Source organism: Phytophthora cinnamomi (assembly GCF_018691715.1).
Source record: "Phytophthora cinnamomi strain GKB4 chromosome Unknown Contig102, whole genome shotgun sequence".
Classification (NCBI taxonomy): Eukaryota; Oomycota; class Peronosporomycetes; order Peronosporales; family Peronosporaceae; genus Phytophthora; species Phytophthora cinnamomi.
Genome location: NW_027151035.1, coordinates 55098 through 73872, shown reverse-complemented (window position 1 = coordinate 73872; position 18775 = coordinate 55098). Strand labels below are relative to the sequence as shown.

General features: G+C 60.5%; 11 protein-coding genes across 11 annotated transcripts; 7 read left to right on the top strand and 4 right to left on the bottom strand.

Moving 5' to 3' along the window:
* Positions 1–1236: 1236 nt before the first annotated feature.
* IUM83_07834 (WRKY transcription factor 19) lies at positions 1237–2748 on the bottom strand (the record flags this gene model as incomplete). The annotated part of the gene is made up of 2 exons (XM_067932161.1): positions 1237–1823; positions 1896–2748. 2 exons carry the CDS (start codon positions 2746–2748, stop codon positions 1237–1239), a joined length of 1440 nt encoding a protein of 479 aa, XP_067783077.1.
* A 1625-nt stretch (positions 2749–4373) lies between these two features.
* Positions 4374–5381, bottom strand: IUM83_07833 (Multidrug resistance-associated protein 1; the record flags this gene model as incomplete). Its single annotated transcript, XM_067932160.1, has 1 exon — positions 4374–5381. The coding sequence occupies one exon, from the start codon at positions 5379–5381 to the stop codon at positions 4374–4376; it is 1008 nt and encodes a 335-aa protein (XP_067783070.1).
* Positions 5382–6197: 816 nt separating this feature from the next.
* On the top strand, positions 6198–7109 carry IUM83_07832 (uncharacterized protein; the record flags this gene model as incomplete). The annotated part of the gene is made up of 1 exon (XM_067932159.1): positions 6198–7109. The coding sequence occupies one exon, from the start codon at positions 6198–6200 to the stop codon at positions 7107–7109; it is 912 nt and encodes a 303-aa protein (XP_067782974.1).
* Positions 7110–7329: 220 nt separating this feature from the next.
* Positions 7330–9789, bottom strand: IUM83_07831 (Cysteine-rich protein; the record flags this gene model as incomplete). Its single annotated transcript, XM_067932158.1, has 1 exon — positions 7330–9789. The coding sequence occupies one exon, from the start codon at positions 9787–9789 to the stop codon at positions 7330–7332; it is 2460 nt and encodes an 819-aa protein (XP_067783078.1).
* A 598-nt stretch (positions 9790–10387) lies between these two features.
* IUM83_07830 (uncharacterized protein) lies at positions 10388–10751 on the top strand (the record flags this gene model as incomplete). Its single annotated transcript, XM_067932157.1, has 2 exons — positions 10388–10556; positions 10675–10751. The coding sequence occupies 2 exons, from the start codon at positions 10388–10390 to the stop codon at positions 10749–10751; spliced, it is 246 nt and encodes an 81-aa protein (XP_067782942.1).
* An 86-nt stretch (positions 10752–10837) lies between these two features.
* On the top strand, positions 10838–12261 carry IUM83_07829 (leucine-rich repeat domain-containing protein; the record flags this gene model as incomplete). Its single annotated transcript, XM_067932156.1, has 2 exons — positions 10838–12128; positions 12218–12261. The coding sequence occupies 2 exons, from the start codon at positions 10838–10840 to the stop codon at positions 12259–12261; spliced, it is 1335 nt and encodes a 444-aa protein (XP_067783110.1).
* A 25-nt stretch (positions 12262–12286) lies between these two features.
* IUM83_07828 (leucine-rich repeat domain-containing protein) lies at positions 12287–12997 on the top strand (the record flags this gene model as incomplete). The annotated part of the gene is made up of 3 exons (XM_067932155.1): positions 12287–12745; positions 12834–12857; positions 12959–12997. The coding sequence occupies 3 exons, from the start codon at positions 12287–12289 to the stop codon at positions 12995–12997; spliced, it is 522 nt and encodes a 173-aa protein (XP_067783111.1).
* Positions 12998–13128: 131 nt separating this feature from the next.
* Positions 13129–13659, top strand: IUM83_07827 (putative patatin-like phospholipase; the record flags this gene model as incomplete). The annotated part of the gene is made up of 1 exon (XM_067932154.1): positions 13129–13659. One exon carries the CDS (start codon positions 13129–13131, stop codon positions 13657–13659), a length of 531 nt encoding a protein of 176 aa, XP_067783108.1.
* Positions 13660–13701: 42 nt separating this feature from the next.
* On the top strand, positions 13702–14763 carry IUM83_07826 (putative patatin-like phospholipase; the record flags this gene model as incomplete). Its single annotated transcript, XM_067932153.1, has 1 exon — positions 13702–14763. One exon carries the CDS (start codon positions 13702–13704, stop codon positions 14761–14763), a length of 1062 nt encoding a protein of 353 aa, XP_067783112.1.
* Positions 14764–15297: 534 nt separating this feature from the next.
* On the top strand, positions 15298–16308 carry IUM83_07825 (Alpha- and gamma-adaptin-binding protein p34; the record flags this gene model as incomplete). The annotated part of the gene is made up of 1 exon (XM_067932152.1): positions 15298–16308. One exon carries the CDS (start codon positions 15298–15300, stop codon positions 16306–16308), a length of 1011 nt encoding a protein of 336 aa, XP_067783109.1.
* A 109-nt stretch (positions 16309–16417) lies between these two features.
* On the bottom strand, positions 16418–18679 carry IUM83_07824 (hrd1-like protein; the record flags this gene model as incomplete). Its single annotated transcript, XM_067932151.1, has 5 exons — positions 16418–17701; positions 17777–17929; positions 18000–18152; positions 18221–18373; positions 18458–18679. 5 exons carry the CDS (start codon positions 18677–18679, stop codon positions 16418–16420), a joined length of 1965 nt encoding a protein of 654 aa, XP_067783047.1.
* Positions 18680–18775: the final 96 nt, after the last annotated feature.

Genomic DNA, 18775 nt, shown 5'->3' with positions numbered 1-18775 from the left:
TCCCGACAAGACTCATGCACAAGAACAACGGTAAATAACGGACGTAAACGACCATGGGCAGGAAGATAGTTGGGCTCCTTCTCAGGCTATTCTTACTGGCGCATGACAGTGCTAGCAGTTTCTGCTTACACTGTTCGAAGCCTGCACCAGGTTTCGAGCCGCTGGGCCCTCCAGCTCCTGAGACATTCGCCATTTTGCATCGAACTTGGACATTGACTGTCTTCAGGTCTTTCTGTCTCTCAAACTTCCCCCATCGCTGTTATGAACCAGCAGTCCCGGGGCCCAAACTCAGCTCAAATGAGCCCTCCACGTGATACCTCAGGAAACCAGCACCTATTTAATCAGGTTGTGACCGTCCCCGAATCTTCGGCTCCATGCTATCAACCTGCCGACGTTTTCGACTCAGAGCGGACGGTGGTCACGACAATCAGTGCCCGAGCGTGGGCAAATCAAGATGCCAATCAGCGCCTCGATCGAAAGTTAGTGCAAGGTCAAGACCAACTTAATGCGCTCGATCTCCTGATGACCGAGTCGCCGATGACTTCGGTCGCGTTGATGATGACCAGAGACAATTGCCAACAGAGTCCGTCCATTCTGGAGCGCTATGCTCAAACAATTCCGCTATCTGCATCCTGCCAAAGCGTCCAAAAGCGTTGTCTGTTCCCTGACTGTACCAAGATGTCGGTGAGCAAAGGCTTGTGTCGTGGCCACGGGGGTGGTCGTCGATGCCATTTCGCGGGTGGTTGTACCAAAAGCGCTCAGAGCCGCAGCATGTTCTGTTGGGCTCACGGTGGAGGCCAGCGCTGCGATGTGGAAGGCTGCATGCGATCACGGAAGACCAAACGCTTTTGCGTCGCTCATATGCATCTTGAGGCGGACGACACCCGACATGTTGACGTACTTGGTGCTGGTAAAAGTACTCGAGTGCCTCGCACACGTCGCAGTCGTTACGTTCCGGTGCCCACGAGAACTCACCGCCTACCTTCGCACAGATTACTTCCCAGCTTAGGTCAAGCTCTGAGTGCTGCGTCGCTTTCGGTTCCAAGTTTTCCCGTTCTTCCTCAAGTCCGAGCTCGCTGCATTGATGAATGAAAAGAATGGACGGGAAAGCGGAAGACCAACAACATATTTACTACTTAGGAGTAGACAGCAAATGGGGACGAGACACCCAACGTACAAACTTAAAAAACGTGGAGCGGCATGACAGACGCCCCACACGAACATCGATTTATACTTTTAGTCACTATTTCCCGGCCAGGACCGGTACTCATTCTTATATCGCGAGGCGAGGGGTGCTGGTGGTGAGGGCGTCGTCGTCGCGGATGACCACACAGCTTCGGCCGAATATTGCGTTGGCACCGTGCGAAGTAGCGCCTCGTTCAGACTGGGCAGCTGCAGCGCAGGTGGCGGGATACCAGACACCTCTCCGGCGTACTGGTGGTGTTGGGTGTACGTCTGCTCGTGGCGGACGACGTACTCGCCCGATGGCATCCGCCTGTTCTCCTTGCTGGGGGCGATCGAGAAGGTACTGTCGCAGGAGACAGTGGACTGGCGGCCGACACTATCGTCCGAGTCCACGCTGGCGTATGAGCTTGAAGACGTCTTCCCGGACGAAGCCTTGGACGTGGCCTTTGCGGCCTTTGCCGGCACCGGCTTGGGCACAGTGTCTGAGTCGGGCATGGGCACCGTGAGCTCCATGTCCACGTGATCCACGCAGAACCGCTTGGTCTTGCGGCTGCGCCGGCAGTTGGGCGCCTCGCAGCGTTTGCCTCCTCCGTGCGCCCAGCAGAACGGGCTGCGGCTCTGCGCGCACTTGGTGCAGCCTTGGTGTTGACACCGCCGGCCTCCTCCATGTCCGCGACACCGTCCTTTACTGACGGCGATTTTCTTGCAGCCTTCGAACGAGCACTGCTTGGCGCCGCAGCCCGTGAGCAGAGCGCGCGCCAACGAGGGCGCGATCTCGTCTTTGCCCACCGCCGTCGAGGTGGCCGGGGCCTCGGGCGCCGTGCCGCGCGACCTCTTCTTCCCGCTGGCGGCACTCTCCGCCTCTGCTCTGGGCGGCGACCGGAGTCGAATCTGATGCACGCCGGGGGGCGACGGCGATGGCGTCGGGCCTGGGGGCGTCCTGAGGCCCGTGCTGACGAACTGGCCGCGCGTGGCCCAGCTCCTCTGCTCCTCCTCGGCGTAGCTGGAGATCTTCATGGCCTGGAAAGCAGCCTGCTGCTCCGCCGTCATGCGCTCCGGGGACGGCATGCCGCCGTACGGGCGGCGGATGGGGGCGGGCGGGGCTTGGGCTTGGTAGTACACTGGCTGCTGCTGCGCGAAGCCCCGCGAGGCCGGCGCAGCGCTGGGGCCGTCCAGGAACTTGCCCACGGCGCGGAACAGGCGCTCGCGCTCGTCTCCTTCGGCCGCGGAGGGCGTGCGGCGCATGGGCGGCGGCGTGACGGGTCTGGGTCGGCGTGCGGCGTCGTCCAGACCCGCCACGGACGCCTGCAGCAGCGGGAAGGAGCGGGCCACGTCCAGGGCGTCGACACGCGGGGCTTGCGGCTGTTGCTGCTGTTGCTGCTGTTGTTGCTGCTGCTGCTGCTGCTCCAGCACCTGCGCGGCCGCCATGACGAGCTGCTCCGTCGTGGGCGCCGCGCTCTGGTGGTGCACGGTCCAGGCCATGGCGCGCGGGAACAGGCGGTGGCGCAGCAGCAGCGCGGCGGCGGCGTCCGCGTCCGGCAGCGCGTCCGGGTGCTCGCTCATGGTCTGAACTTGCGCGGTGGGCGGGCAATTTCAAAGTGAGCTATTGGCCGGGATGGGAAATAATATTCCGAAAAGGTTTTTTGCTAAATCGGTAGGTAAATAGCGTAAACAGTAGCGAATAAGCGCTAACTTGGACAAATGAGTGATGGTCACAGTGGCATGAAGGGGGAGCGAGGGACACGATCGCAAAAAGTACAGTGTAAAGCGGGACTGTGGTGAAACGGCGTTGCGCTTGCTGTTGGCCTTGCTGCCGAAGCCTCTGAAGGACGACGCCGCTGGCCAAGTTCCAGGGCGCGTGCGACTCTCCCCGGCTGGGCTGCGGGGTGCACATGCGGCACCAGCCATGAGCCACCAAGTGAGAATATCAATTTAGGACTACTGGTCCGTCTCAGTAAACAGCTGGGCTGATTAATGCCCGCTAGTGATCGTTTACGATACGCTTGTACCGGTCTCACAGCCCTCTGATAATCACCATGCGTGGCCAACGCGACAGCGGACCAAGATGAACGCGCCGCAAGTGCTCCGACCTCGTGGCCGGCACCACCGATAGATTCGCGCACGGGTCCTAAAGCGCGACAACGCCGGCCACGACAACGCAGGCGGGGAATGTTGGGACACGCTGTCGAGGGATAAGATGTGTGATAGGGTCTAGGGTCCTCGTGGTACCGGCGCGTCGTCACGCCGCTGCCGGTATCACCAACGGAGTTCGACAAGTCAAGGTCAACTTGCCATCAGGCCACGTGTCCGGCTGTTGGTTCGACCAAACCTTTGGTGCACCGTTCCGTCCGGGGTTCGCGGCCACGTCCCTGGGCTAATAGAAAGGGGCCGGAACAGCTCCGGGTCAACTCGACAAGCCTCGGCTCACCGAGGTCGCGTCGCCGCGCCGTCGGCAAACACTTGTCTGGATTCTGCTACTGCTAGCTCTGAGAAACGCTGGAAAGGGGCGGCGTTCAGGCGCTCTGCAACCTGTCACCTCTTCGTTGTCGTCGAATCTAGGGGGCCTTAAGAGCCGGGCGTGCATGGAGCAGCCGCGAGCAGCGTGCGGTGACGGGCAGGCGGTGCAGCCGAGGTGCTCGCTCTTGCATTGGTACTGTACATGTATTCGAGCAAACTGCATTAGCGTTGCTTCGCCTAAGCAGCACGAAATAGTCGAAGCGCTCGTCGTACGCGGCAACAACATGGTCCGATCACGCTTTATCACTGTACTGTACTGTGGAGCTTGGGGCGGATTGAGGCCTGCAGCGGGCGGACCAAAGGCCGGCCTCGTTGAATTTCGCGGCCGCTGTATGCGACGTGAGCTCCTCGGTCCGTCTCCAGCGCACAGCCGCCTCCGGTGAACAGGACCGGCGTGGCGCAGGCGCACGCACGTAGGTTAATCTCCACTGCGGACGAAAGCGTGCAATCTGATCTGCAGGGCACGCGCCAAAATAGAGAAAGTGATGAAACCCCCGTTCACAAACTACTGTATCAAAAATGTTCATAAAAGTAAAAGAAAAGTTATTCACTTATCTAGCCCGTTACAGTCGTTAGATCATTATGCAGTTGTGGCTAGACTTTCGCTAGCAGTGGAGTGCCAAGGGTCTTCAACCTCCTCGTGCTTCCAGCCTGTCCGAGCGGACATCACCTTAGAAGAGGCCGTACGCGATCGCCGCAAGGGCACCGATCGCGAGGCTCGAGAGGGACATCACGGAGGCCGATGAAGTCGTGGTTGTGCCACCACTGGTGGTTCCACCAGACGAGGAGCTGGACTTAGTCGTGGTAGTGCCGCTGGTGCTGCTGCTGGACGTGCTGCTGCTGGTCGAGGAGGATGTGGTGTTGCTGCTATCACCAAGCACGGGGTCGTAGTGGAGGGACGTATTGAAGGAAGGGAAAACCCACTGAAACTCGGTGTCGCCTACCATGTCAACCACCGATGAGTTTAGCAGTTGCAATTCCTCGCCGTCAATGATCACGTAGGTCGGGGCATCCATGAACATGGAGTCGCCCATGTCGACGCGCTCGATATCGGTGGCCCCGGTATCGGAGCTCCCACTGCCCTTCGCTTTCTTCTTCGGCCTTCCCAGATCTCCGCCGTTAGGTCCCTTCGCGTCCAGCGTGACAGCGAGCATCAAGGTGTTGGTTTCGTTCGCAAACGGCCAGCTAGTGATATCGACGGTGAACTTGAGGGCACCGGCGGGCACCGTGAGGTTCTGGGAGCCGTACGTCACCGCCGTGGTGTTCTGATAGATGTCGGCTGTGAGATTGAACTGCGCACCATTCTCCTCGAGTGTTGCCACGAAGGTCGTCGAGTAAACGGTGGTACCATTCACCTCCAGCTCGGCGATCTCGGACCAATCGCTGTTTCTGGGCTTGAATTTTTCAATCGATTCCACCACCGTGCCATTGGCATCGAGCTCGGTGAGACTGGCCACGGCGAGCTTCATGAACTTTCCGGCCGTGCAGTCTCCCGTCGGGCAGACTTTCATGATCGCCCCGGTTCCGTCGAAATCAGCTGCAGTATTGAAGTGACCCCCCTTGCCTGAACCAGAGCCAAAGCCGTGGTCCTTGGGCGAGAAGTCTTTATCGGCGGAGACCACAGTGGCCTGGACCAGGAGGCACAAAAGTGCGAAAGCGGCCGGGTTGATGATCTTCATGGCTTCGATGGGTTCGATGAGCTGGGTGTCGACGTGTCCTGGAAGCGAGGTCTGTGGTTTGGTTGGTTGCTTGAGCGCTGAAAAGTGTTTTTCGAAATGACAATGCAGAGGATGATCTCCTCCACAGTCACACCGAGTACAGCCACAGCACAACCTCCAAGGACAGGTATCGGCAGCATCCCACATTGGGTCCATGGCAGGTCAGACTCGAAGAAAACCACCACGTGATCGAAGCAGCTACTGCTATTTTGGCCGACAAGGGGGCAACATGCTATTTAATGATTTTATTAACCGCAGTCGGTGGCTTGGCAGCTTTATAGCTGTGAGATGCTGTTGTATTCATTCCCAACAAGTAAAAGCTGCTGCTGCACACCCCTCAGCTCGTTTTGCCTTCCGTTTGCGACAAGGAAAACTCCTCCCAGCGGCTTCGCACTCGCGGTCTTATGAGGCAGCCTCCAGTTGCATGGGGTGTTGTGACAGCAGCACTGTTGTCTGTTCAGCACAGTCAACCAAAACTATCACAGCGGCGTTGAAGACTGATGGACACCTCTGTAGACAACTCTTCGGGTTCGACCAGCGAGCTCCTTCTTGTCACCAGATGCCTATGTAAATGCACGTCTCCACGTAAAAGCAAGTGTAGGCGGCGCGGTTGAAGCGAGTCTATCCAAGCTCCTGTCCGTTTTGCGCGCTGGAGTTGCCACGCTCATTGGCAAAAAATGCTCGGGTGTATCCACTCGGGTACACTCACGGTCTCCGCTAGCAGCTCAGCTCTGCACTTCCAGCATTGTCGACACCTCGACGGATAAGCTCTTTTCAATGCCCCGCACCACGGGTTCCAACCCCCCGGCAACGGGGGGCCAAGACCACTGCGACCTGGACGTGTACTCCCTATTCGACGAATCCGCGGATGCTAGCCGCCCCATCGGTGTCATCCCCGTGCGCCCGCAGCAGCCGATGGCAATGCAAGACAGCAGACTACCACACGTCACAGTCGTTCCGACACCTGAAGCGAGGCAGATTCCAGTCGCCCGCCCCGTGAGCAACCGCGCAGTGGTGTTCGACGACGGGAGGGTGCGGACGCGACTGCTGTCGGACGAAAGCGAGGGCCCCTTCAGCGCCGGGTGCTGTCGCCAGTTGGCGGCGATGTACACGGACGTAGGGATGTCCACCGTCGAGCGCGTGCGGTGGCTGTGCGGCTGGATGGTGCTGGTCTACGCGTTGACCTGCTGCGCGTGGTTCGCCTGGCCGGCATATACAGTTCCGGTCGTGGGGATTCTCACGGGCACGGTGGGCTTGCTCGCGTGCCAACGCCCGCATGAGCGAACGTATTTGACGTACGTACTCATGTTCTTGGCACTCAACTACGCGCAGCTTGTGCTGCTGGCCTGGCTGGTCTTCGTTGCGCTGCCTGCAGAGTTGACAGCGAGCTGCACTGACAACTGCGGCGCGGAAGAAGCCAAGGCGGTTTTTATTGTACTGCTGGTTCTGGCGACGGGGATCTTCCACTGGCGAGTGGTGGTGATCACGAGACACTATGTGCGCGAGTTCCGCATGGTTGAGCGGCTTGCGATGCAGGGTCTTGGCTTTGACGCCTCGTACTCGCAAGCGATGGCTTCGTCTACAATGGCGACGGACATTCAGTCGAGATCCTCGGCTAGTGCGATTTCGTTTTCCGTTGTTCGAGATGTTGAGCAGCATCGCCCAAACTATCAACCCCAAGTAATGTAACACGACTTCGAAGAAACCAAATAGATCAACCGAGTTTTGAACGTCGACAAGAGCGAAATCTAAGGCAGCAATTGAAATGGAATGGTTGTGTATTATCCGTGCGAAGCTTCGAGTCTACAATAGTGACAAAACGGAAGCAGTGGATGGCATGAAACATGAAACGCTATGGAGCTCGCGACCCAGCTGCAAGCTGAAGTTGTCCATGGTACTTGTCCAGACCTTAGTTGCGGAGGAGGCGCCTGTACGTGGTCTGGGTCGTCTCAGGAGGGTTGGTAGCAGTGCCCGATGAAGCGCTGGCAGCCTCGGTGCTCTGGCTCGGGGCAACCGTCGACGGAGTGTAAGGAGAGCCCGACGAAGCGCTGGCATCCTCGGTGCTCTGGCTCGGGGCGTCCGTCGAAGGTGTGTAGGGGGTGTAAGGAGATCCCGACGAAGCGCTGGCAGCTTCAGAGTGCTGGCTCGGGGCTTCCGTGCATGGGGCTTCAGTCGAAGTCGAGGCCGAGGTATCCTCGGTGCTCTGGCTCGGGGCGTCCGTCGAAGGTGTGTAGGGGGTGTAAGGAGATCCCGACGAAGCGCTGGCAGCTTCAGAGTGCTGGCTCGGGGCTTCCGTGCATGGGGCTTCAGTCGAAGTTGAGGCCGAGGTATCCTCGGTGCTCTGGCTCGGGGCGTCCGTCGAAGGTGTGTAGGGGGTGTAAGGAGATCCCGATGAAGCGCTGGCAGCTTCAGAGTGCTGGCTCGGGGCTTCCGTGCATGGGGCTTCAGTCGAAGTCGAGGCCGAGGTATCCTCGGTGCTCTGGCTCGGGGCGTCCGTCGAAGGTGTGTAGGGGGTGTAAGGAGATCCCGACGAAGCGCTGGCAGCTTCAGAGTGCTGGCTCGGAGCTTCCGTGCATGGGGCTTCAGTCGAAGTTGAGGCCGAGGTATCCTCGGTGCTCTGGCTCGGGGCGTCCGTCGAAGGTGTGTAGGGGGTGTAAGGAGATCCCGACGAAGCGCTGGCAGCTTCAGAGTGCTGGCTCGGAGCTTCCGTGCATGGGGCCTCCGTCGTCGAAGCGCTGGTGTCTTCCGTGTTCTGGTAAGGGGCCTTCGTGTTGTACGTCGGGACATCCGTCGAGGCGCTGGCAGCTTCGCTGTGCTGGGTCATTCCCTCAGAGCAGCTCCCACTTGCCGATTGCGTCTCCGGGGCTCCCGTCTCCGGAGGGCTCGTGTAGACCGCCGTAGTAGGAGCTTCCGTGACGGGTGTCTCCGTCGTGGGGGCCTCCGTGTACACTACAGTTGTGGGCGCCTCCGTCTCGGAGGATCCCGAACTGATCGTGAGAATAGGAGAGAACGTAGCTGGCTGCGTTGTTTCAGGCGTGAATGGGATGTCCTCCGTTGCCTGAGGCGTGTAGGGTGCCGGGGTCACAGTAGGAATGTACTGAGCCGCCTCTGTCTCTGAAGGGCAAGGCGTCTCGGCCGGAGGCGTGTAAACCGTCGAAGTCGGCGCTGGCGTGGCCGTCTCCGTCGTCGCCGGCGTTTCCGTGAAAGGAGTCTCCTCCGTCACACCAGGGGTGTACGGTGCCGGTGTCTTCGCCGGAGGAACATACACCGAAGTCGTGGGCGGTGATGTCGTCTTGGCCGGAGGTGTGTAAACCGTCGAAGTCGGCGCTGGCGTGGCCGTCTCCGTCGTCGCCGGCGTTTCCGTGAATGGAGTCTCCTCCGTCACACCAGGGGTGTACGGTGCCGGTGTCTTCGCCGGAGGCGTGTAGACCGTCGAAGTTGGCGCCGGCGTGGCCGTCTCCGTCGTCGCTGGCGCTTCCGTGAATGGAGTCTCCTCCGTCACACCAGGGGTGTACGGTGCCGGTGTCTTCGCCGGAGGCGTGTAGACCGTCGAAGTTGGCGCCGGCGTGGCCGTCTCCGTCGTCGCTGGCGCTTCCGTGAAAGGAGTCTCCTCCGTCACACCAGGGGTGTACGGTGCCGGTGTCTTCGCCGGAGGCGTGTAGACTGTCGTAGTTGGTGCCGGCGTGGGCGTCGCCGTGGTTTCGGCCGGAGGAATGTACGGAGTTTCCTCAGTCACACCAGGCGTAGAAGGCGTCGATGCCGGAGGAACGTAAACCGAAGGAGGCGAAGTCGAGGTCGCCGGGGTGTCAGGAGCAACCTCGCATCCGTTAGAGACTGGCGCCTCCGTGTCGATGACAGCTTCGGTCGACTCGGTTGATCCTCCAGCGCATTCCTTGTTGGCAACGCAACCGTAGGTTCCCTCACTCAAGTAGACGCACGTGGAGCCGTAGGTGAGGTTACCGTGCACACCGGGGCACTGTCCGCTTTCTCCAGCGCAGACCGGGCCCTTGGTGCAGTAGTAGCCCTCCTGGCCGACGACGGACACCGGGTACCAGCCATCGCTGCCGTCGCACTCGTCCGGCATGCTGGCATCGTACTCGCAGTTCGCCATGCTGCCGGAAGTCGTGCCTTCAGTAGTAACCGCGGGTGTCGACTCGGTCGTGCCCGAGCCGGTAGCGCTCGCGCTGGTGCTCGTGCCCACCGTACTGGTGCTAGTGCTGGTCTGCGTCTGCGTCTGTGAGTACGGAGTAGACTCGGTGGCCGCGCTGGTACTAGCCGGCGTGTACGTGATGGTGCCGGTGCTGTATCCAGCGAGGGCGGGGGCCACGGCGATCGCGGCGAGGAGGAGGGACACGTTGAACTTGACCATGGGTGCTGAATGAACAGGTAGCTGGGAGGCTGGGTAAGTCGCGCTTTGCAGAAGCAGGCGAATTGGGGAATGAGCTCCAGGCAGCGAGCGACTTGCTCGGCCGCGGCGTTCGTGCTCCCGTGGTGGTTGGTTGCATCCGTTGCAGGTCACGCTTGCATGTCACGAGCTCGGAAGAGTCTTCCACCATCGATCGTTACCAAAGTTCGTTTCGCGAAACGGGCGATGCCTCTTCACGCCAACGGCTCCTGGTATTCGGACTGCAGTATTCGGACCCCGTGCACATGCATGTACATACTAGTTGCAGTGCACCTGCACTAGCGTGCTTCGCGAAAAAATCTGGCTGAGCTCGAAACTGACGGCACACGCGGAGAGCGTGCGTCGCCCGGCTGGGTGGCTTGCTGCGTACGCGAGTTACGCGCGTGTTGGGCCTCTGCCGCTCGCGAACACGATGTCAACCAAGCCATTGCTCTTGCAGGGGAGGGTATAATAGTTCACACTCTGGTGGTGTTGAGGCTTCCTCTTAGGGTCAGATACCAGCGCTCGCACTATGCAGCGAAAATGGAGGGGTTTCTCCAGTCTCAAGTGACGACTTGGCCGCATGGTCCAGGACGCCCAGCCACTGGGGTCTGGAGGTGGATTTGGCCACGCGGCGCACCAGAAACGAGGACAGCCGCCATCCTCGCCCTCACGACAGCCTCGACGCCAGCCTCTTCCGGCGGTCCTGTCCTCCCCACGCCCGAAACGGACGGACGCTGCTTCCTCGCCTGGTAAGCGACTCGCAGTCCTCTACGCAGTGCTGCGTCTAGAACCTGGTCTCTCTACCGGGCGCCAGCTTCTCCAGTGCTGGTCGTTGATAATACTTACTTACGTACTAAAGTACTTCAGGAGCTATAGAACTCTTCAAGCACGTCGCAATGCAGCACCTCGAAGCACCGGACACGGGAGACAAACGTCCGCTTTGACTTGGCTTCAGTATGGCCCTCTGATTCGGAAGTAACGCTACCAGTCGTGAAGTAGCGCTAAGCACTAGCGTCCATAGCTGGTCGAGATGGAGCACGTGCTGGGCGACCTGGACGGTAAGACGGACGTGCTGCGCTTCGTGGTGGGCTTCCTGCGCTTCCGCGACTGGCAGAGCCTGTCCTCGTGCAGCCGCTCGCTGGCGCGCTCGGACCTGCGGCGCTTCGTGCTGGCGCAGGGCGTGCTGCGCGTGCCTCCGCCGCCTTTGACGCGCGGCGCGGACGCGCTGCCCGCCGCCAGCTACTACGCCGACAGCTTCCTGCGCCACATGGCGCCCGACATGCTGCGCTGCGTCACGGCCGCCAGGGTGCCGCGCACGGGCATGCACCTGCTGAGCCTGCTGCGCGCGCTGCCGGCGCTGCGCTCGCTGCGCTTCTGGGACTACCCGTACTGGACGCCCGAGCACGGCGAGCCCGAGGACGAGGAGCCCGCCATTAACGTGGCGGCCGTGCTGCAGCTGCTGCCGGCGCTGCAGGAGCTCAACGTCGCGGACGCCGACGTCACGCTCTCGGAGCTGCTGGACATGGCCGTCAGCGTCGGCGTCGGCGTCGGCGTCGAAGCGGACGTGAAGCACCTGCGCGCGCTGGACCTGGCGGAGACCGACGTGGTGGACCTGGCGCCGCTCGTGGTGCTGCCGCAGCTGCAGTCGCTCAGTGTGCGGCGCACCAACGTGGCCACGCTCGCGGCGCTCGAGGCGCTGCCCGAGCTCCACGTGCTGGACGTGTCGGAGACGAGGGTCGTGGACTTCGCGCCGCTGCGCGCGCTGCAGCAGCTGGAGACGCTCGACATGAGCAAGAACTGGGTCTCCACCGACCTGGGCGTGCTGCAGCACCTCACGGCGCTGCGCTCGCTCAAGGTGACGAACATCGGCGCGTCCGACTCGCTGGAGCTCAAGCTCAAGTGCCCGGAGCTGGAGATCCTGCACCTGCAGAACACCAGGCTCACGGACTTGGACTTCGTGACGGAGCTGCCCAACCTCACGTACTTGGACATTCGGTGGACGCACGTGGGGGACCGACGTCCCCTCGCGGCGCTGGCGGCTTTGGAGCAGTTGCTGCTGGACACGAGAGAAAGAGGAGCGCCGGCGGCGGACGACCAGGAGCTGCCGTTGCCGGCGCCCGCCTCAAACTACGAGTGGCTGGCCAGTTTGCACAAGCTGAAGAAGCTCAGGATGTACAAGCACAACTACCAGGACGATATCGCCGATGTGCTGCGGGAAGATGTGGAGGAGAGAGGACCGATGGTCGTCGCTACACGAGGACTTACGATCCCCATGGCGCACCGCGTCCCGAGTTCGTTCCTGAGATCTGTAAGCAGGCAAGGTGCGTTGAGCTCGCTGGAGTTGCCGCCACTTGTGGACTACGCTCCGCTGAGTTTGATGTCATCTACGCTTCGTCATCTGCGACTGCAGCAATGGTGTGCGGAAGACCTCGCACAGATCGTAGCGCTGGGTGAAATGCCAGCACTCACAAGGCTGTCCATGTCGCTACCTCCCACGGCACAGGTCATGGACCTGCTCCCACTGGAGGGTTTCGTGCAGCTTAAACAGCTCGAGCTACTGGATGTGCTTTTCGAAGACCTGACGCCGCTGGGTGCGCTCGTGAACCTAGAGAAGCTAGTGCTGTCTCTGCCTGATCGTGGCAAGCGCCAGCTCGCTCGGCGTCACAAGGACCACCAAACTACCTTCGAGTTCCTCTTGCACCTTACACAACTTCAGGAGCTATCGCTTGTCGGCCGCGTAGACTTTAAGGACGCTTCGTTGCTGTCGGGAATGCACAAGATGCGACGACTGTGGCTAAACGCGACGAAAGTGGAGGACGTGGCGCCTTTGGCCACACTAACTCGACTCGAGATGCTCGACCTGGGCCTTACGCCCTTGACGAAGATGGAAGGTATCCCGAAGCTGCTGGAGCTGGAGTCGATTTGGATCCCCGAGGCTGTCGACTGCAAGTCGCTGCGTGATGCGACCAACTTCCCGCGGCTGCATGCCATTTGGCACCCGGACGACTACAACTGCCTCTGGACAGACCACAAGTTTTGAGCTGAGTGAGGTAAGGAATCGCTCGCGTAAAAATGTACAGCAAGTTCGTGGGCGAGTTATCGGTAATGTTCATCGTTGCATGATCTCCTGTACCACTTGTTCAACCAGCAGATCCGCAGCGCTTCGAGGTGGCGACACCACCCAGGATGAGCACATGTCTTCACGTGATGACCCGAGCAATTGAGCTGCTGGCGGGCATCGACCACTTGAGCTGTGATGCAAGCCTAACAACATGGCCCACACTGCCCGACCGCATTCTACCCTGACCGTCGTCGACAACCATGAACCTCCTCGCACACTCGACCTCCATGAACCAACACCACTTGCCAATTCGCCTCGACAGCACCACAAGCGGCAGCTATCTGCCATTGCCGATCGCTCCATCCGTCATGACGCAGACTGAAAAGACCAGTGGCTTCGCCCTCGCGTTCGTCGACAGACTCAAGACCCAGCACCACGCGCGCAAGGAACGCAACCGCCTGGCAAGACAGCTCCGTCCGTGGTCGTCGGGCGGCCGATCCGTGCTGAGGTGGCGACGTACGGATCGAGATCTGCTGAGGAAGCTGTCGCAACAGAGCGGCCGCCACAACCTGCACATCGAGCCTCGTCGGTACCGAGTCCTCTCCGCTACGCACGACACTGACAACGACACCAGCCTCCATCCCCAGCAACATCTCGAGCCAAGAAGTCCCGACGTGACGGCAGCCAGACCCGTGCAGCCTCACACCGACACGCTGCACTTCTCCTTCTCCGGAGGAGGCTGGCTCATGGTCTACATGTACGGCGTGTGCAAGGCGCTGCGCCAGCAGTAGGTGGACGAGCACGCCAAGTTCATCGGCACGTCCGCCGGCTGCCTGGCCATCGTGTCGCTCGTGCTGGGCTCGGACTTCGACGAGATCTGCGACTCGGTCGTGAACGACTACATGCCTGCCGCCCACGCGAGCTGGAGGGGCCCGTTCCAGATGCGCGAGTACCTCATCGACGCCGCCACGCGCCACGGCAACCTCGACAGCCTGGACAAGCTGCACGGCAAGGTCACGGTCGTGTACACGTCGCTGTCGGCTTGGGTCACGCGCCGCGTCTCGCACTTCAAGAACCCGCTGCACCTGCTGCAGACGATGGTGGCCTCGTGCTGCGCCACGCCGCTGGTGGGGCTGCCGTTCGAGCACGAGGGCGAGTACGTCATCGACGGCGGGCTGCTGGACAACCAGCCGCTGTTCGGAGACGGCGTGCGCACGATCACCGTGACGCCGAACGTCTTCGCCGCTGCAGACATCCGGCCGTCGCGCTACGTGCCGCCGTGGTGGTCCATGTACCCTCCGTCGCCGCGCGAGATGCGGTGGCTGTACGACTTGGGCTACGAGGACGGCTTGGCGTGGTGTGTGCGCCAGGGTCTTCCAGGGTCCGACAGTGTCGTTGTCCCGACCAGCGCTGCCAAGCACAGCGGCCAGTGGAGGACGGTCGTTGGACAAGTGGCGGGCTACCGGTCGGTGGAAGACGCGGTGTTGGCGGTGGCAGGGCTGTTGCTGCTGTCGGAGGAGACGATCACGAGCACCGTGATCCGGCTGGAGATCCTGCTGTGGAGGTTCGTGGCGGTGGTCGCAGCTCTGCTGGAATGGACGACGGTGCTCTGGGCGGTCGTGGCCGCAGCAACACTGCTGGGGTTGGCGCTGCTGGGTCAGCACGGCACGCTGGAGTTCGCGGTCGTGCTGGTGGCGTACTTGACCGTGGCGGCGTTGAAGCTGAAGGAGGTGTGCTGGCAAGTCCACTCGTCGAGTCACTGGCACGAACTGCGAGTCTCTCTCGGAGCGATGGACAAGCGCTCGACCACGAGCAAGGTCGGACTCACTCCGCAGCAGGAGGCGGTGCTGGCGCAGTGGTCGTACGTATACCGCTTCAGCGGATTCTTGGTGTGAGCGAAGCGAAAGTAGCTGAGCAAGAGGAAGCGAGGAGAGTGTCTTGAGTAATGCGCCGTGCCAATTGATACGCGTTTGTCGTCAAATGCCCCTCATGTAGATCGTGCTGTGTCCTGCAGACCACCGATGCAAATGTTGCTGTGCACGATGTGATGCAAAGCACCCGGACATCCAGCTCGAAACATTCTGCATGTGGTATGCACCTGCATCATAAAGAACATGTCGGCGGTCTGTGCACGCCTTCAACGCGTCGTGATCGATTTCTCCGCGCAGTCTTTCGAGCTCGCGGCGCGCCCCAGGCAGCACTTGAGCCAATCGATGCGGTGCCGGCCTAGGCAGAAGCTGCAGCCGAGGGCTCAGACGCCGAATCGAGTGTGAGGCTGTGGTTGTCCTCCAGCGTACCAGTTGAAGTTGCGGGGTCTCTAACGCGAAGCGGACTTCAAGTTGAGCGCAGATACGGGCGTGCAACCACCACCGTCTCGTTCTGAAGCTCATTCCGATATCTGCCGAGTCTCCGAAGAGCTCTCGCCGCTGATGGACGCGTTCCCCGTCTTAACTTCCGCCCGAGTGGCGTGTCGCGAGTGTCTGGCATTGCGCGGCCTCGGCGAACTTCCTCATGTTGTTTTCCGCGTCGACGCCTTCCTGGACGTGTGTTCGGGCCCGGAGGCCGTCGTGAACGCCTGCGAGCGCGGCGGCTCCTTGAGGTTGTTGACGTACCTCGCTGCGCGCGACACCAAGTCGTTCTGGGGCAAGGCGGCGGTGTACGCCGCGATGCACGGCTACGTGTACATCCTGCAGTGGCTGTCGGACTTCCACGCCGAGCGCTGCGAATGGGGCGTCGACGTCCTGGACAGCGCCGCCGGACTGGGCCACTTCTCGGCGGTTCAATGGCTGCACATGCACCGCAGCGACGGATGCACTGCGTGCGCAATGGACCACGCTGCGGGTCGAGGGTTCCTGCCCATGGTCAAGTGGCTGCACGCCAACCGGTGCGAAGGCTGCACGACTCGGGCGATGAACGCGGCGGCGCTGAATGGAGACCTGCGAATGGTGCAGTGGCTGCATGAGAATCGACGAGAGGGGTGCACGACGGACGCCATGGATTTCGCGGCGGAAATGGGCCATCTCGAGGTGGTCAAGTGGCTGCACGAGAACAGATCGGAGGGGTGCACGGCGTCGGCGATGACCTACGCGGCTGAGCAAGGACACCTCGAGGTGGTGCAGTGGCTGCAGGAGAATCGAACCGAGGGCTGCACTGAGCACGCCTTCGGGCTGGCGGCAGGCAAAGGCCACCTCGAGGTGGTGCAGTGGCTGGATGCGAACCAGCACAAGGGAACGCTGGGTCACGCGCTGCGCACTGCCACGACGAATGGGCATATCGCAGTCATCAACTGGCTGCTGGCATCGATCGACAACGGGCGGGAGCACGAGATCTTCACGTGCCTCGCGCTCAAGCTCGCCAAGAAGAGCAACCAGTGGCGCGTAATACGATGGCTCGAGCCCCAAGTCGAGCCAGACCCCAGCAAGCGGCAGCGTCTTCTGTAGATGCCTGCTAAGCACAATGAACGCATAATAGCTGCATGAGTCAGCCAGCAGCCACCACGCCGGTTTTCAGGAGTTATATTAGCAAGCGCTACGAGATCAGCGCGTACGTCTAGTCGCTCTTCTTCTCTTCGTTGTCAGTCACAGAGGAGCTCGACGAGCTGCCGTAGATGCGGTTGTAGCGCTGGCGCAACTCTTCTCGGCGGCGCTCAGCCTCAGTCTGCGGCGCTGGTGGGATCGTTGACTCCACAGGCAACGAAGGCGAAGGATCACTAGTCGTGGCAGGTGGCGGAATGGCTGACTGCTGCTTGCTAGACGGAATCGGGCGCTTGTCTTCTAGGTCCTCCGAAGGCACTGCAGCCGTGGCAGGTTGAGCAGATGCGAGTGCAGCAGCAGGATTTGTTGGGACTGCAGGCGCAGCGGCCGGAGCAGGTTGTGGGGTTACCGTCGGACCGGGGACTCCAGTCTGTGGTTGTGTCGTGGCCGCCGTTGTCGGAGGCTGTGGTACACTGTGAGCCTGGTGCGGAGTTCCGAACTGAGCCGCTGAGGCCTGCAGCACTGCCAACTGAGCATGGAGCAGATCAATCTGGCGCTGGATACTGTCCGGGTCCATTGCTGGCTGGGGCACACCTGGCTGTGCTTGCGGCGGCATGTGGCCAAGCGGGTGCATGCCGAAAGGTGGCATCATGCCGTATGCACCTGGCATACCGAAGCCGAAGGGGGACCCCATACCAGGACCATACATCATTGGCGACATATACGGGTTGGGATAGCCAGCAAACGGGTGACCGGGTGCAGCGGCGGGAATTCCACCTGAAACTGGGGTTGCTGCGGCTTGACCGTCGCCCACAACAGTTGTAGCGGCAGGAGCTCCGGCTGGATTAGCGGGTGGAACTACACGTCCGAAAGCCACACCGAACCGGAAGCGAGGCGCACCGGGGGCAGGACGAGGCTGAGCATCGGCCGCAGGCGCCGCTGCAGCTGGTGCTTGGGGGACATTGTTATTTTCAGCTGCAGGTCTTGCTGCACGAGCCGCTGGTCCCTCGGGGACGGCAGCGGGGCGACGCGGTCCTGTCGGAATGATGGATCTGCATGTGGGGCAAGTTTGCTGTCGCTGAACCCACATTTTCAGGCAGTCAACATGGAAGATATGCGAGCACGGCAGCTTCTTGCAGGCATCGGGGGTCATCTCCTCGCGGCAGATAATGCACGTCCTGTCAGTTTCCTGCAGCTCCTCCTCCGTCGGGTTCGGGAAGCGCTCGTTCAGATGGGCGGTGATCTTTCTGTAGCGGAAGTACGACGCAATTCGTCGCTGCAAGTTCTTGATGGAGATCCAGAGGTCCCGCACAATGTGCAACGGCATTCCATAGTAGGTGAAGATGAGCATGAAGAAAACCTGCAACATCAGCAGCCAATACAAAAATCCGGTCAGTGGACTATATCAAAGGTGGCAAGAATTAGCACGACGTACCAGGTACACAACAAGCTTGGTGACCTCGGACACGAGCTCCAAGTAGAAGAGGTACGTGAACTTGTTGGTCCAGGCCCCGTCCATCCTGGAGTCCAATACGTACAACACGTAACGCAGGAAGGTGGCAACGATCGTCACCAACAGAATCAGGAACTAGTAACAACAAAACAATCACTTCAGCAATGTTCAACAACTCGTCACAAGGAAAACATGCCAGACCCACCTCAAAACCGAAGAGGATGAAGACCGACGGCCCGTTCTCCATGACTTTCAGCGTGCACCACACCACGAAGCCCGTGTCTACAGCTGCCAGCATCGCCATGAGCCCCACGAGTCGCACGTGCGTGAGGCGCGAGATCACATCCGTTTGCTCAATCTGACAAGTAAAAAACAAGTTAGCCAGACTAATAAAACATAAAAAGAGAGAGAGAGACCCCCACGCACAAATTCAATCCGGGCCTGCGACAGCCAGTGGAAGATCTTGAGGAACACGAGCGCCGTGAACAGCACCATGACGTGGAACGAGATCTCCTCGCGGAAGATCGTCAGCGCCAGACACGTCTCCGTCACGGCGTAGCGCACATTCTCGTGCAGCAGCTGCAATGCAAATAAAATATAAAATATTAGATCAGAGAGTCCACATAGTAAAAAACAAATAATGCAGCAAACTACAGTACTTGCCTCCACTTCGGCGTCCCGCAGCGTGCCGAGGAAGAAGCGCTTGAGCAGCCGCCCGAAGAGCGTCGTGAGCACGAGGCCGGCGTTGCCCAGCACCAGCACGCTCACCTTGGAGGTCACGAGGTAGATGACCGACGGGTAGAACTGCTGCCGCGTCACGTACGTGTACCAGAGCAGCCCGGCGCAGGCCGCGAGGCTCGCGCTCGAGTAAAGCCAGAACTTCATGGCGCTACGTGGCAGAAAGGATAGTGCCCGCCCGGAAAAAACAAACATAAAATAATAGCCAGCCAATCACATGTTTTTACTTTCTATTCCGAAAGC